The sequence below is a fragment of the Mesoplodon mirus genome (assembly GCF_964341445.2).
Source record: "Mesoplodon mirus genome assembly, chromosome: 1".
NCBI classification, from domain to species: Eukaryota; Metazoa; Chordata; class Mammalia; order Artiodactyla; family Ziphiidae; genus Mesoplodon; species Mesoplodon mirus.
Genome location: NC_138976.1, coordinates 11,347,401 through 11,364,202, shown reverse-complemented (window position 1 = coordinate 11,364,202; position 16,802 = coordinate 11,347,401). Strand labels below are relative to the sequence as shown.

Here is a 16,802-nt window from a genome sequence, read left to right as displayed (position 1 = left end):
GCTACTAGAGGCAAGAAAGGACCTAGTGAAGGCTTCCAAATGCCCTGGGCCTAGAACTGCCTTAGATCTGGTCCCAGTACCCTGCTATCACAGTGTAGAAGGAATGAGCCTTCAGTAGGAACAGATGACATTTCCCCAGTTCAGACCCCCAATGACCCTCAACTTCTAGTTTGAAGAATCAAAACAAATGAATCCAACTTTTTTAAAATAATAGTTCAAACTGAGGGGTGCTCTGTGCTGTGTCCTGTGCTTAATTCTTTAATTTTTTTTTCTCATTTAATCTTTACAGTAACAGTATGAGGTACTACCATCATCATCCCCATTTTACAACTTAGGAAACTAAATAAGACAAGGATAGGACTAAGTAATTTGCCCAAAATCACACAGGGAATTAAGTCATAGGTGGAGTTGGAATTTGAACCCAGATGATCTGATCCTAGAAACCATGCTCTTAACTAGACTTTTGCTAATTATATTTTTGAAGTTTTAGGGGGAAGAGGAGCAGGAACTCCTATTAAAAAAATATTTAGCAGAAAGAGGGAATAAATTAAATGTTCTGCTGAGCTGATTTGCTACTTCATTGAGAGCCATGATGAAAATATTTTTCATTTCAGTCTTTGTAGAAAATCTTTCCCATATACTTCTGTCAATTTTCCTTTCATACTAAGTACAACCTAACAAACTAATGGAACCCTTTTCCTGTGATGTTCTAGAAGTCAGCTGCAACATTCTGAGTATCAGTGATGATTACCATTGAGGACAGAAATCTGAGCTAAATATACACTAACTATAGACCATATTCCAGAAATGGGCTCTTTTAATAAATCTCTGATACCAGCTTACTTTCTTGGCATTTGGCTCTTCTCACAACTAGACAGTTAAAACAAAACAAAAAAAGAAAAAACTCTGGTAACTGAGGACTGATCCTTAGGTTCTTGTTAAAGTTGAACTGTGACATGAGTAGAGGAAAAAATATATAGGTTAATCATTTGAAATTATCCATGTGTCCAAAGTGTGCTTTTCTGGAAAGAACTCAGAATTAATCCTACATTTTCTGAAAGAGAAAACTGGTTATTCAGACAGTTTTCTTTTCATCAAGTGAGTTCAATATCTTCACCTCACTATTGTTCTAGTATCTGAACCATTTCAAAAGGAATTTAAATTAATTATATCAGAAGGAAAATTTAATCTTTTAACAAAATCACAATTGCAGGAAGTTTTATTGTTTGGAGTTTGTTTTGGTTTGACGTTTAGGTTTTTGGTTTTATTTTTCATTTAAGGATGATGTTGAATTAAGTCATCACAAGAATGCCTAATTTGTACTTGTTTGTGTGTTAGACATTTTAATATATATTGTCTCTAATTCACAAGTAGATATAAGTCCCATTTAAACAAGAAGCAAACTAGAATCAGTTTAAATAACTTTCCCAAGGTCAAATAAGTAGTTGGTGGCAGAAGAAATCTAACTTCGAAGCCTACAGTCTTTCCATTACATTGTTTCTGTTACAAATTATCCATGAAGATACTTACTGACATTGTTATAATCTAGACAGCAATTCATCTGCATCTATTTTCTCTTCAAATAAGGCTTTGTGATAACATAAAATTCTAATGCCTAAGAACACATTAAAGGTTAAAAAAAAAAACTTTCTTAAATCAAGCGACTTATTAAAGTTTCCTGCTGGGCAAAGCAAGCTTATAGCAATAGCTTTTCTGAAGATTTCTTTTTCTATGAAAGCCTTTGAGGAGACAGCATGTTTTCAATGCAACATAAAGAAGGAAATGCAAAAAGTGTTGTGAAATAATACCAAAATAAATTCAAAGGCTAGAATATAATTTCTTAAAGGTTAAAAAAAAAGTGTCCTAAGCATTTAAAACATGAGGTTCAGTTCCTGTCTTACAGAGCTCACATTCCACTTTCTATGGTCTAGCACAGTGCTGAACCTAAAGTGAGTGCTCAAAGAATAAGTGATTAAAGAACTCTAAGCAAAAATTAGACGTATGATAATAAGACCTCAGTCATGTATACTCCTGGGGAAATGAGGCTTATGTGGCAGTGTTTGAGAAAGCTGAAGACCTACATTTTTCAGCAATGAAACTTTAACTTTTTGGTTGTAATTCCAAACTACATTATATATCTCACTGCTTTTTTGAAAAGAATATTTTGAATAAAACATTTTCTTGATGACTGCAATATACATTTATTTTGGCTGCCTAGCATCCATTCTCCCTTCCTCTGGTAATAGCACCAGATTTTCCTCTGAGTAACTACCCTGCCCCATTCTCAGGCTAGAGAATCCAAGTGGCACTGAATAGGCCTCCCACATACATACTCCCTCATTCCCCAATCAGCGTCTGATCACCTACCCAAAACCATCATGATTGGCTCATAGATCAGTCTATGACCCAAACAAGGCCTATTACAATGGTCCTTGGGTTAATGGCTCAGAAAAACATAAAACACTCTTCTTCCACTTGGGTGACTAAATTGGTAGAATATGATCTTCAATTTGCTAGTAGCCATCTTTGCCATTATATAGGGAGCACTTGCCCAGAAATGAACCAAACACAGACGACAGAAAACCAAGAGATAAAGATATGACAAATCTATGAAAATATATGTAGAACACCTAGATCCAGCAAAACCCAAAGCCAGTTTTACCACTGCAACTTCTCAGTATTGAGAGCCAACAAATTCCCTTTTTTGCTCAAGCCAGATTTTGCTGGGTTTCTGCCACTTACAACAGAGAGCCCTAATACAATGATTTAATGTCATCAGCATAATCAATAACTGTGCTGATCAATATAATACAGAAGAACCCTCAGGGCAAAGCAAAGGACATAGGGCATAAGCTAAGTGCTTTCCCATGAATAAAAGATTTAAGTTTGAATGCATGGATTCTGAGAAATCTATTTTGGCTAGTTACTTTCACTTACTTCCCATTTTTCAGCTCTGTTAGACTGATAACAATTGTTGGACAGCAGAGTTCTACACAGATAGGAACTCTTGCCTTAAATAAAAATAACATCGTAATTTAAAATAACAGCTACTCTGGAATAAATCTAACAAAAATACATACAAGAACTATATGAGGGGAACTACAAAAAACTCTGATGAACGAAATCATAGAATTAAATAAATGGAGATAAATTCCATATGCACAGATCAGAAGACTCAATATTGTCAAGATGTCAGTTCTTCCCAACTTGATCTAAAGATTCAATACAAAAACGAACAAAATACCAGCAAGTTACTTTATGGATATCAACAAACTAATTCTAAAGTTTACAGAGAAAGGCAAAAGGCCCAGAATAGCCAACACAATATGAAGGAAAAGAACAAAGTTCAAAGACTGACACTAACTGACTTCAAGACTGACCATAAAGCTATAGAAACCAACACAGGATAGCACTGGTGAAAGAATAGACAAATGGATCAATGGATCAACAGACAGCCCAGAAATAGACCCACAGAAATTAGTCAACTGATCTTTGCCGAAGCAACAAAGGCAATACAATTGAGCAAAAATGGTCTCTTCAACAAACAGTGCTGGAACAGCTGGACATCCACACTCAAAATACTGAATCTAGCCACAGACCTTTCTTACATCTGTCACAAAAATTCTCTCAAAATGGATCATGACCTAAATGTAAAACACAAAACTATAGAACTCCTAGAAGATAACATAGGAGAAAACCTACATGATCTTGGTTATGGTGATGACCACAAACATGACCCATGAAAGAAATAATTGATAAGCCAGATTTCATTAAAATTAAAAACTTCTGCTCTGCCAAAGACAAAATATCAGGACAATGAGAAAACAAGCTATAGACTGGAAGAAAATATTTACAAAAGACACATTTGATAAAGGACTGTTATCCAAAATATACCATGAATTCTTAAAGCTCAAAAATAAGAAAACAAACAACCCAATTTTAAAAATGGGCCAAAGGTCTTAACAGAAACCCCCTCACGGGACTTCCCTGGTGGCGCAGTGGTTAAGAATCTGCCTGCCAATGCAGGGGACATGGGTTCGAGCCCTGGTCCGGGAAGATCCCACATGCCGCGGAGCAACTAAGCCTGTGTGCCACAACTACTGAGCCCACGTGCCACAACTACTGAAGCCCACGCGCCTAGGGCCCATGCTCTGCAACAAGAGAAGCCACCGCAGTGAGAAGCCTGCGCACTGCAACAAAGAGTAGCCCCCGCTCACCGCAACTAGAGGAAGCCGGCGTGCAGCAACAAAGACCCAACACAGCCAAAAATAAATAAATAAATAAATAAATAAATTTAAAAAAAAAAAAAGAAACCCCCTCACCAAAGAAGATACACAGATGGTAAATAAACATATGAAAAGATGCTCCACATCATATGTAATCAGGGAGATGCAAGTCAAAACAATGTTATACTACCGTACACCTATTAGAATGGCCAAAATCCAGAACTCAGACAACACCAAGTGCTGGTGAGGATATGAAGCAGTAGGAACTCTCATTCATTGCTGGTGGGAGTGTAAAATGGTACAGCCACCTTGGAAGACAGTTTGGTGGTTTCTTACAAAACTAAACATACTCTTGCCATACAATCCAGCAATCAGGCTCTTTGTTATTTACCCAAAGGAGTTGCAAACTTATGTCCACATGAAAACCAGCACATGAATGTTTATTAGCAGCTTTATTCATAATTGCCAATACCTGGAAGCAACCAAGATGTCCTTTAGTAAGTAAATGGATACATAAACTGTGGCACATCCAGGCAATGGAATATTATTCAGCACTAAAAAGAAATGAGGCATCAAGCCATGAAAAGACATGGAGGGACATTAAATGCATATGACTAAGTGAAAGAAACCCATCTGAAAAGACTACATACAAGTATAATTCCAACTATATGACATTCTGGAAAAGGCAAAACTGGAGACAGTAAAAAGATCAGTGGTTGGTGGGAAGGGGACAGTGTGTGGAGGGCAAGGGGGGCTAAACAGGTAGAGCACAAAGAATTTTTAGAGCTGTGAAAATACTCTGTATACTATAATGATGGATACATGTCATTATACATTCGTCCAAACCCACAGAATATACAACACCAAGAGTGAACCATGACATAAACAACGGATTTGGGGTGATTATGACGTGTCAGTGTGGGTTCATCAATTGTAACAAACATACCACTCTCCTGGGGAATGTTGATAATAGGGGAGGCTGTGCATGTGTGGTGCAGGCGTATACAGGAAATCTCTGTATTATCCTCTAAATTTTGCTGTGAACCTAAATCTTCTCTTAAAAAATTAAATCTTTCAAAACAAATGATAAATAACAACAGCTCCCATTAATTAAGAACTTCCCATGTCCCACGCACTGTGCATTTTACTTTAATCCTTTAGACTGAATGAAGTAGGTACTATTAGGGCCCCAATTTTATAGTTGAGAAAAATGAGGCTCTGAGATTGGCATTTTGTGGCAATTAAAAAAAAAAAATCAAACTCGCTGCTCACACGGATTTTATTTTTTAGTGGATCAATGAATTCCTAGTCCACCTAGAGGGCCATAGCCCTAACAGGATGAACCACAGATATAGCAAGAAGAACCACACTGTTGCAAATAAACCAAAAATTGTGAGACTTCCCTATTTTGCAATTTAGACCCAGATGGCCCCTAAATCACACACGTTAGAAACAGGAAGAAATCTGGAATCAGCTTCACATAACTAAACATTAAGAAAATACATTGCTCACTTTTGGTTACTTTGTAAGAACTGCAATTCAAAGTCATTCTACATACCAATTTAGAGCATCAACACAGTGTAATAAAAAAACACAAGCTTTAAGCGAGGATATACAACTAAGGTAAAACTCAAAATGTGGTTTCAGTAGAAAAAAGCAACTTGAGAGGCATACAGGAGGGCTTCAGAGATACAAAATGTTTTATTTCTTGAGTGGTAGGTGCATGCATTTATCTTTATTGTAAGTTGTGTCACAGTTTTCATAAATTTGTTTAAAGAATACAGTCATACTAGAGTTCAAATCCCAACTCTGAACAAGTCACTTCCTATCTGTAAGCTTTAATCATTCAATACTTATTGAGGGTCTACTACATGCCAAGTACTGTTCTATTCAATAGATGTTAGAATATACAGGTACAAGAAACAATTTCTGCTCTCATGGAACCCCACTTTTCTTTTTTTTTTTTTTTTTTTTTCGGTACGCAGGCCTCTCACCACTGTGGCCTCTCCCGTTGCGGAGCACAGGCTCCGGACGCACAGGCTCAACAGCCATGGCTCACGGGCCCAGCTGCTCCACAGCATGTGGGATCTTCCCAGACTGGGGCACGAACCCGTGTCCCCTGCATCGGCAGGTGGACTCTCAACCACTGCGCCACCAGGGAAGCCCAACCCCACTTTTCTTACCCATGCAACTGAGATAATACTTCTTACTTCATTAGGTGGTGGGTAAAAGCTTTATTACAATGAGCTCTCACTAGGCTCACCTCTAGTTTAAAGAAATAATCACTGTAACAATCCTAAGATACAAGGCACACTGTAATTCTCAAAGCTACCCCTGACTTTTTAAAATCAGCTTAAAAAGTATAGTGAGATGAAGTTCCACGCCTCTATCCCAAACAAGATATTTTCTAACTGGCATATCAGGTACTTAGAGTCAAGAGAAATTACAAAGATTTTTAAGTAATCTGTGTCTTTTGAGTGAGTGGTAATTCATCCCTACTACACTACTACAAATCAGGATCCATACCTTAATACTCCATAAAGCGGATTCAATTTCACTGGAAAGTTCAGGAGAAGCAAAGCAAAAGCTAAAGTAATCGTGCTGAATCAAAAACAAACAAACAAAAAAAACCTAGAAGAAACCCTTGTACATGGAAAAAACAAAAGCTCTAAGTCAAAAAGATACATGCACCCCAATGTTCATAGCAGCACTATTTACAATAGCCAAGACATAGAAACAACCCAAGTGCCCATCAACAGACGAATGGTTTAAGAAGATGTGGTGTATATATATAGTAGAATACTACTCAGCCATAAAAAAGAATGAAATATTGCCGTTTGCAGCAACATGGATGGACCTAGAGAATATCACAGTAAGTCAAAGAAAGACAATTATATACGATATCACTTATATGTGGAATCTAAAAAATAGTACAAATGAATCTATATACAAAACAGAAACAGACTCGGATACAGAAAACAAACTTATGGTTACCAAAGGGAAAGAGGGAGGGGGAGGGATAAATTAGGAGTACACAATTAACAGATACAAACTACTATATATAAAACAGATAAACAATAAGGATTTACTATATGGCACAGGGACCTATATTCAATATCTTGTAATAATCTATAATGGAAAATAGTCTCAAAAAATATATATATTCATATATATATTCAAATATATATATTCATATAACTGAATCACTGCTATACACCTGAAACTAACACAATACTGTAAATCAACTATACTTCAATTAAAAAAAAAACCCTTCTACCTTTCATGAATGAAAACTGCCTCTCCCCTAATTTTCTCTATAAGCCCAATTTTTCTTCCCCTACATTATCTGATTTTTCTTACTGCATGCGCAAGTCATATTAGCCAGTTATATTGGGGAAGATGCCACAGGAATGAAGTTAAAATCCTGTTTCTACCACTTGTGGTTGTCCAACTTGGACAATTGCATTAACCTCTTTGAGCCTCAGTTTCCTCAAAAATAAGACCCATCTTAGAAGGTTGTTCAAGGCTTAAAAAGGAATACTAAAAGAAAAGTGACTGGGACATAATAAGGACTCAATAAAAGTTAGCTATTTTACCACCATTCTTCAAAAGTTTGCTGTGATTTATTATCCTATTATTGAAAAGAAGTAAGATGATAAAATTTTGTTAATACCTCTAAGAATATTTTAATCTGAGGTAAAACAACTCAAAAGGGCTTTTTTCCTCCTCCACTTCATCTTTAAAGAGAAAACATAAATTGTTTATTTTTCAAGTCAATTTTTTAAAAATACCTAATGTCCGCCTGCTGATGCAGGGGACACGGGTTTGTGCCCTGGTCCAGAAAGATCCCACATGCCGTGGAGCGGCTGGGCCCATGAGCCATGGCCGCTGAGCCTGCGCGTCCAGAGGCTGTGCTCCGCAACGGGAGAGGCCACAACAGTGAGAGGCCCGCGTACCGCCAAAAAAAAAAAAAAAAAAAAAAGTCATGTACCAAAATGTTCATTGCACCTCTATTTACAATAGCCAGGCCATGGAAGCAACCTAAGTGTCCATCATCGGATGAATGGATAAAGAAGATGTGGCACATATATACAATGGAATATTACTCCGCCATAAAAAGAAACGGAATTGAGTTACTTGTAGTGAGGTGGATGGACCTAGAGTCTGTCATACAGAGTGAAGTAAGTCTGAAAGAGAAAAACAAATACCGTATGCTAACACATATATATGGAATCTAAGAAAAAAAAAAGTCATGAAGAACCTAGGGGTAAGACGGGAATAAAGACACAGACCTACTAGAGAATGGACTTGAGGACACGGGGAGGGGGAAGGGTAAGCTGGGACAAAGTGAGAGAGTGGCATGGACATATATACACTACCAAACGTAAAATAGATAGCTAGTGGGAAGCAGCCGCATAGCACAAGGAGATCAGCTCGGTGCTCTGAGACCACCTAGAGGGGTGGGATATGGAGGGTGGTAGGGAGGGAGACGCAAGAGGGAAGAGATATGGGAACATATGTATATGTATAAGTGATTCACTTTGTTATAAAGCAGAAACTAACACACCACTGTAAAGTAATTATACTCCAATAAAGATGTTAAAAAAAAATAAAATATTTTAAGAGCAACAAAAAAAAAAGAGTGCTGGCAGCAGGCTCAGAGATGCCAGCTGTAACGAGACACTTGTATTTGAAATGCATTCCAGAGTTTCAGCATGCCAGTACCATCTGATCATTGGACTGGGCAAGCTCATCCCTCTTGCAAGAGCACCCTCTTTCCAGACCTTCAGTCAGACAGGCTGAACTCAGCTCTGGGAGCTTTCACAACTGGAGGTGACTGTATTTATTTTCTGGTGGGTTCTTGAACAAATACATAAATTGGAGTACACAAAATGAGACTGGCAAAAAAAAAAAGAAAGCACTAAAAAAGTAAGAACAAGATAGATCAAAGATCTACTCAAAATGATCCTACTTCTTTTTAAAACATTAAACTCATGTACCTAAATAACAAGATTATACACAAAAGATGTTCAGTGGCATTATTTACAACAGAAGAACCCTGGAAACAATCTAAAGATGTAATTACAAGTAAATATAGCACATAAACATGATGTCATAATTTATAGCAACTAAAATGATTGTTACAAAGCTATATTAATAATCTTGGGAAAAGTTTAATGATTTGAGGGAGAACACGGAAAACACACACATGTAGCAGAAGTTGGGGGGAAAGTTTATATATTTACACACACACACATACACACACAAAAGAAGGCTACAGGGAAATAAATCAAAACATTAACAGTAGTTATTACTGAGTAATAATTTTTCTCTTCTTTGTAATTTTTTTAAATTTCTAAAAATTTATACATAGTCAAAAACTAGTAAGAAAACAAGCTACTAAAAATTTAAAGATGAATATGGGCTTCCCTGGTGGCTCAGTGGCTAAGAATCCGCCTGCCAATGCAGGGCATATGGGTTCGAGCCCTGGTCCAGGAAGATCCCACATGCCGCGGAGCAACTAAGCCCGTGCGCCACAACTACTGAGCCTGCGCTCTAGAGCCCGTGAGCCACAACTACTGAAGCCCACGCGCCTAGAGCCCGTGCTCTGCAACAAGAGAAGCCACCGCAATGAGAAGCCCGCGCACCGCAACGAAGAGTAGCCCCCGCTCACCTCAATTAGAGAAAGCCCACGGGAAGCAATGAAGACCCAACACAGCCAAAAAATAAATAAATAAAATAAACTAATTTTAAAAAGAAATTTAAAGATGAATAGAAAAAAATTCACACCAGGGATGATCTGCCAATATGTACTCAAATAATTGGAAAATTTTTAGTATTTTTTTTTATTTACAATGAGAACATAATATACCACAGTATAAGAAAAAATGGTAAGAATGAAACTCCCACAGAAATTTATAGAGCAAAATGTATACTAAATCCTCCAATTAAAGACCCATAAAGTAGTTTCAGTGCTTTCTAACCCACCTTCTCACAGCAGGGAATTAAGCCCTCTGGGGGATGCAAACAAACTTCAAAGAGAAGATTATGCCCAGACACTAGTACTGTATAGCGTAAGGTTTATATTTAAGTTTGCTCAGATATTCTGGCAGAGATCAGAGATGCAGATCCAATGAACAGAGACTAATTTTAAGACACATTCTTTGCAATCATCTAAATGGCAAAAATAAGGCTTAAATAGTATCAGAAAAAGGCAGATATAATAAGTTGTATAAATAAAAAAAGGTTGTAGAAGTAGACAAAAGTTACCTAAAATCAAATACTAAGTGACAGCTTATTCACTGGTATTAGCAACTAGGAAATCTTACGAATTCCCAAAGAAAGTAAGCAGCACCATGAGTTCAGTTTGTGTACCCAAATTTTATTTGCACACTCTTTGGAAGATGTCCCACTCAGTGTCACAGGTCTGGATGCAATATCTAAGTAGAACTGACAGAATACATGTCCCTTCCATGGCTGTCATGGAATGCTTTCAGAGCAAAGAACACATGAGAGTTGACAATACCTTCACTAGTTCAGACATTAAAAGTAATCGAGGGGAAAAAGAACTGTCTTTAACGTCTAGTAGTATTTCTTACCAGCCTTTCTCACATTTGTCACCCTTTCATTGTGAGGTAATTTTTTAGGTATTATTTAGAAGTACCTAACCATTTTATAAAAACACATTTTATGTAGAGGAATAGCGTATCTTAGTAATTTGGCTTTATTTAGTTTCCCAATTTTTAAAAATCATGGATAAGGAATCAAATTTAAGTTTAGCTTTTCTGGATATTAATCATCTAAAAGAAAATTAAAATCCTTGATATATTAAAGAATGTGAAAGACAAAACTATAAATTTCTCCAAAGAAAATGTAGGATAATAGCTTCTTATCTGTAGGGTAGGAAAACATTGATATACTGTAGATATGAAAATCAAGAAGTTTTGATCAGAGATACCAGAAAGAGAGGGAAAGACATACCACAGAGTAGGAGACAATATCTACAACACACTTGCCCAGATAATTAATAGTAGCAGGACAAACAATTTCTTATAAATCAACAAGGAAAAGATAGAAAACAATTAAAAAATGAGTAAGCCTTGAACAGGCACTTTAAAAAGAAAGGTACTCACGAGGTCAGTAAGCGTATGAAAAGGTGCTCAATCTCATTAGTCACCAGGAAAACGCAAATAAAAACAACAAGGAGATACTACCACACAACTATCAGGTTGGCCAAACCCAACAAATTTAATTGTATTAAGGACTAATGAATATGTTCAACAATAAAGACTATCAAACACTGCTGGAGGGAGTGTAGACAAGCACAATCAACTTTGAAAAACAGTTTAGCATTATCCAGTAATCAAATATGGTATATATCCTATGTAAAAGTATGTTTACATGCTCCAGGATTTATGTATAAAGATCACAGCAGCCTTGCTTGTAATAGCCAAAAACTGCAAACAACTTCAAGTGCTTTCAACAGTAGAATGAATAAACTGTGATATAATCTTAAAGTATATTACACTGCAATGAAAATAAATGACACACAACAACACAGAGGACCCTTACAGACTTGAGCAAACAAGCAGCAAAACTACATACAGAATAATTCTATAAAATTCAGAAACAGGCACTACTAAATTAAATTTTTCAAGGAACTATACTTATGTGGTAAAACTACAAAGAAAAACAAAGAAATGAGTATCATAAAAGTCAGGATAGTAGTTACCTCTGGAGAAGGGGAGTGCAGGGACTTCTGGGGCACTGGCCAGCCCCACCTCTAACATTTACAGGGCCTTGGCAAGAGTACAAACAGAGGCCCACAAACCATATATCTAAATATTTACAAGATATGAAATAAGCTAACAAACTATTAAATAAAATATGTTCCATCCTCCTATCATAACTACTTGGAAGGCCAGATTCACACTGAAAATTCTTGGATTCCTTAGAGTTCCATGTAGAAACATGGTTCAGGGAAAACTGGCCACTGGCCCACTGTCCATCTCCCCCTTTTCCATCCCACACTGCCAGGAACCTCACACACAGGGATGCAGTCACCTCCACTCACAAGCCCAAGCTCCATCGCATACCCTACTCCCCACAAACAGATACCCTGAGGCCACCCCTTGGGGCTAGGGGTGTGTACACCAGTAGCCAGTCTACCCTCAGAAGGACAAACCCTAGGGAAGACTCACACAGACTCTGGAAATAAGCCTGGGGCCACTGGGTCAAGAAATTCTTAGATCCTAGGTATTCAAAGTTTGTCTAGGATGGAAGGGTTTGGGCTCTAAATGGGCATGTCCCATAGGCCCCACAGACTCCTTGCCTGAAAGGGGCACTTCAGAAGAGGGCCAAAGCAGGGCCCTCTAAAGCATAGGGCTAGGGCAGGGGTCTTCTTGCCAGGACCAGAATTTCCTTAGAACCAGGCAATATTATTTGTCTTAACCTGAATAGCGGTAACATGGGTACTCACTTTATAATTATTAAACTGTACACAAAAGTTTTATGCACATTTTGCCACAAATAATGGGATGGACATCATGTCCCTGCTGATATGATACACTAAGAAGGATATAATATCACGTTTGAAATACTCCCACCCAAAATCCATAACCTAATCTAATCATGAGGATACAATCAGATTCAAACCCAGGGACTTTCTACAAAACAAGAGACCTAATTTCTTCAAAAACATTTCATAAAGGGTTTAAAAAAAAACAAGGTTGCAAAACTGTTCCAGACTGGAAAAAACTACATAGATGTGAAAACTAAATGGATTACATGATCCTGAATTCTGGATCAGAGGCGAAAGTGCTATAAAGGATATTATTGGGACAACTGATTAAACATGGACAAATGACATTAACTTTCTTATTTTGGTAACTGTACTGGAGTTATTTAAGAAAATGTCCTTATTCTTAGGAGATATATCCTCAAGTATTTAGGGGTGAAGGGTCACAATGTCTGCAACTTATTCTCAAAAGGTTCAGCAAAAAATACACACAGAGTAATAAAGCAAATGTGGCAAAATAGTAACAATTGATGAGTCTAAGGAAAAGGGGGTATGCACTTAAGTATTCTTGTAACTTTTATCTTTTAAAATATTTTCAAAGTTTTTAAAAAGTAAACTAAAGGGTTAAACAAGAAAAGAGTTGTCTACGGGGAGAGGAATTAGATGACTGAAAGAAGAGGATAAGGTAAAGACTCCATTTTGTTCCTTTTTCTTATTTGTACTCATCAAACTTTGTTCACATTCCCCAAGAAAATTCATTTTAACTTTGGGGGAAAAAATCCTATAGCATTGAAAGGGGGAACATTAGCAACTGTAGAAATAAGAAAAGTTTTTGTCCCTAAATCTGTCAAATCACAGCCGTCACCAACTGGTTACTCTGACGAGTCAGCTCACAGAGGTACTGCTGCACGAACACACCTAGTATCAGCTACTTCCCTTCCCAATCCAATGGTTTGCACAATTAGAGGCATAACTTAAGATGAATATTAACATTCTACTTCCAGAATGACCAGAAGTTTACAACATGTTTCACAGTCTTCATGAAATAATCCAGAAAGTGGAGCACACGCAATTCTCACTTTTGATATTGAGAAATGCATTCAGTTTAACAAATATTGGTGATATTGTGCAAAACCCTGCAGATGACATGGAGGGATGTGTACAACATGGTCACTGCCCTCAAGAAGGCAACTTAGCAGAGTGAAGAGGACTTGAACCGAAAACCCTGGCTATTCCACACAGTAGCTGTATAATCTTGGTAAGTTATTTGACTTCTCAGATTGTTTTCTCATAGGCATAATGGAGACACCATCCAACTACCTTTAAGGGTTGTATTGTAAGGACTAACTACGTATGTCAAGCATGTAGGGCAACAGAACAACAGATACTCAATAAAAAGTAACTATTTTATGAGGATTACAACCTAATTAAAATAACGGGATAGAAGATATGTCCAAGGTTTGTGCAGTCAATTACGGGCATAACTACCATTGGAATCCTGATTACTCCAAGTTTCTAATCCAAATAAATTCATTCTCCATAAACACCAAATAATACATGCAACTGTTGGTGTGTGGACCGAGAGCCGCTCCCTAACAGACCTTTGGCAAATGCATCACTCTTTTAGGCACCAGGAAAAAGAACAGTAGGTCAGAAGGTTATTTTTTCTCATTAACCAAGAAGGATTTTAGGTCAAGAAGTGATTTACTCAGCCTGCACAAGATACGCTAACCTTATCCAAGACCCTGTTGTTCAGGAATACATGTCCAAATTAGTCCAAAAGCTAAAGCCAGAGGAGGTGTTTCCTTCAACTAAGTTCCAACCTTTTTTTAACCAGCTGACAAAATTTACTGAACTAAATCCATTTCAAACATCTCCTTCCAGTTTACTGGCAGAGATCTCCCTTTATATTATTTTGTAACCTAATTCTAAACCTTCCTTATTAGCAAGGTGACAATATTTCATACTAAATAGTTGACTTCCAGGCATCTCCGAAAGATACAAACCAAAACCCAATGATTACAATGAATAAAGCCATATTTCAAGGCTGTTATAGTAAAACTCTTAATTTAAATTGTTCACTGCAATTATTCTCCATTCCCTAGGATGACGTGGGCACAGATAAAAGGGAAAGACACTTAAACATAAAGATAAGTAACAGTTTAGAATATTCACATATTATCCGATATGCAATGGCTAGCTCATACAATAAACAAACACGCCATATCATAATGGAACATGCAAATACCTGAAACAGTGCCACCTGTCCTAGGATAGGCCACTTCAACGTACACTTCAAACATGGTCTCTGGGTTCTGCCTATAAAAGAAACAGATTGTGATTACTGACAAGTATTGAGGGAGCATGGTATAGAATATGCAGGCTGTGGTATAGGGCAGACCTTGATTAAAATCACTAGCTCCACAACTTAACAGCTGTGGAACTTTGGATAAGTTACTCAACTTCTCTGAGCCACGCCCTCCTAATCTATAAAATGAAAATACCTAACCAGAAGAATTATTGTTGAAATGTAAAGAAAACACACAAAACTTGCCTAGATACAATGTTTGGCATATAATAGCTTAGCCATTATTATGATTTTACAGATGTCGTATTTCCAGTTTACACAGCTGGATCTCCAAAACCATGAACAGAATTTTGAGGAAACTCAAACCAAGGCAACACTAGCACAAAGTAACCTTCTCCCTCATGCGCCAGGATAAAATATTCAGATGAAGTTAACTTGCTTATTTACAGGTTTTAAAGACTCAAATAAGAGAAACAGTATCTTATCTCATTAGGCTACAATAAAGACAGGATGCTAACAGGGGGCTTTGCCTAAATTGTCAATGGCAAGTATATGAATGTTCATTATTATATCCTTTTACCTTTTTATGTCATAAATATTTTATATTAAGTTTTTAAAAGATCATAGCACTAAGAGAATGTTAACAGTTGTTCATTCTGAGTGATAAGAACATCAGAGTCATAGTATCTTCAGATTTTCTCTTTGATTCTAAAACTACAATAAAAAGATTATTTCCAGATTGCATGAAAATCATTTAGTAGAAGAAAATGTTACACATTCAAACATCTATGACTGAATTCTACTTTAAACCTGACAACAAAGCTCGGAGAAGAAACTTTCTGAGTTGCCTAATCAGATCTAAGGCTTAATTTCAATCAACTAAATACCCTGAATTTGCCCAGTAGATTCCACTTTTCAAAATAACTATCTCATTTATCTCATTTCATCCTCATTATAATCCTATGAGGTATGTGGATCAGTCATCACCCTCACCATACAGGTGAGAAACCTGAAGCAAAGAGATTCTAAGTGACTTGTCAGTAGTCTCACAACTAGTTAGAAACACAGTCAGAGCTGCAACTCAGACCTCCTGGCGCTCAAATTGTGTTTCATTGATTCTAAGATGAAATTTTTTCCCCACATTTTCCCAAGTCTTACAATCTACTGCATCTTACAATTCTAAATGGCAACATTTTTTTCTTTCTTAGTAGTACATATAATAACAGTGCATCTTATAAATAATGGCATCTTAGACTCAGTAAAATACCGTAATACTCCCTCTACTTCCTCAGGGGTAGATGTCTGTCAATCAGGGATCTACTTATTTCTCATGTGAAGGATCATTACTTCCTCACTGAGGAGAAATTTGGGCTTGTGCTTTAAACAAGTACCTAGAGTGAAAAGAGTTGGCTGCTCTAAAAGTCAAGGAATTTAAATATACCTTTGTCAAATATAATTTCTAAATTAGACATTAAATCAGAGTATCTTACTTAACTAAATAAAAGTAAACTCAAGTTTTAAGAAAGGTGTTTAAAAATGTTTTTGTGCTTTTTTTTTTCCTGCAAGAGAAAAGACCTACAAGGTCAGCATCGTTTGGTCACCAAAACATTTGTGGAAAATACCATATGTAACATCCCCTTCATTCAAATAATCTCAAAGTAGAGGGTTTGTTGAAAGAAAGGAATGTTCTAAGGTCATCTGAAGAGTCCCAGGAAGATTCCCTCTAAAATCTAAAAATATCTTTAAGCCT

At 36.9% G+C, this 16,802-nt stretch overlaps 1 protein-coding gene across 3 annotated transcripts in view; it reads right to left on the bottom strand.

The window, feature by feature from the left end:
- Nucleotides 1–16,802, bottom strand: part of DENND1A (DENN domain containing 1A) — a 554,990-nt gene that overhangs the window by 494,545 nt on the left and 43,643 nt on the right. For all 3 annotated transcript variants that reach the window (XM_082612220.1, XM_082612221.1, XM_082612222.1), the window contains exon 2: nt 14,993–15,063. In XM_082612220.1, the coding sequence (XP_082468346.1) occupies nt 14,993–15,063 (71 nt within the window). The remainder of the gene's footprint in view (nt 1–14,992; nt 15,064–16,802) is intronic.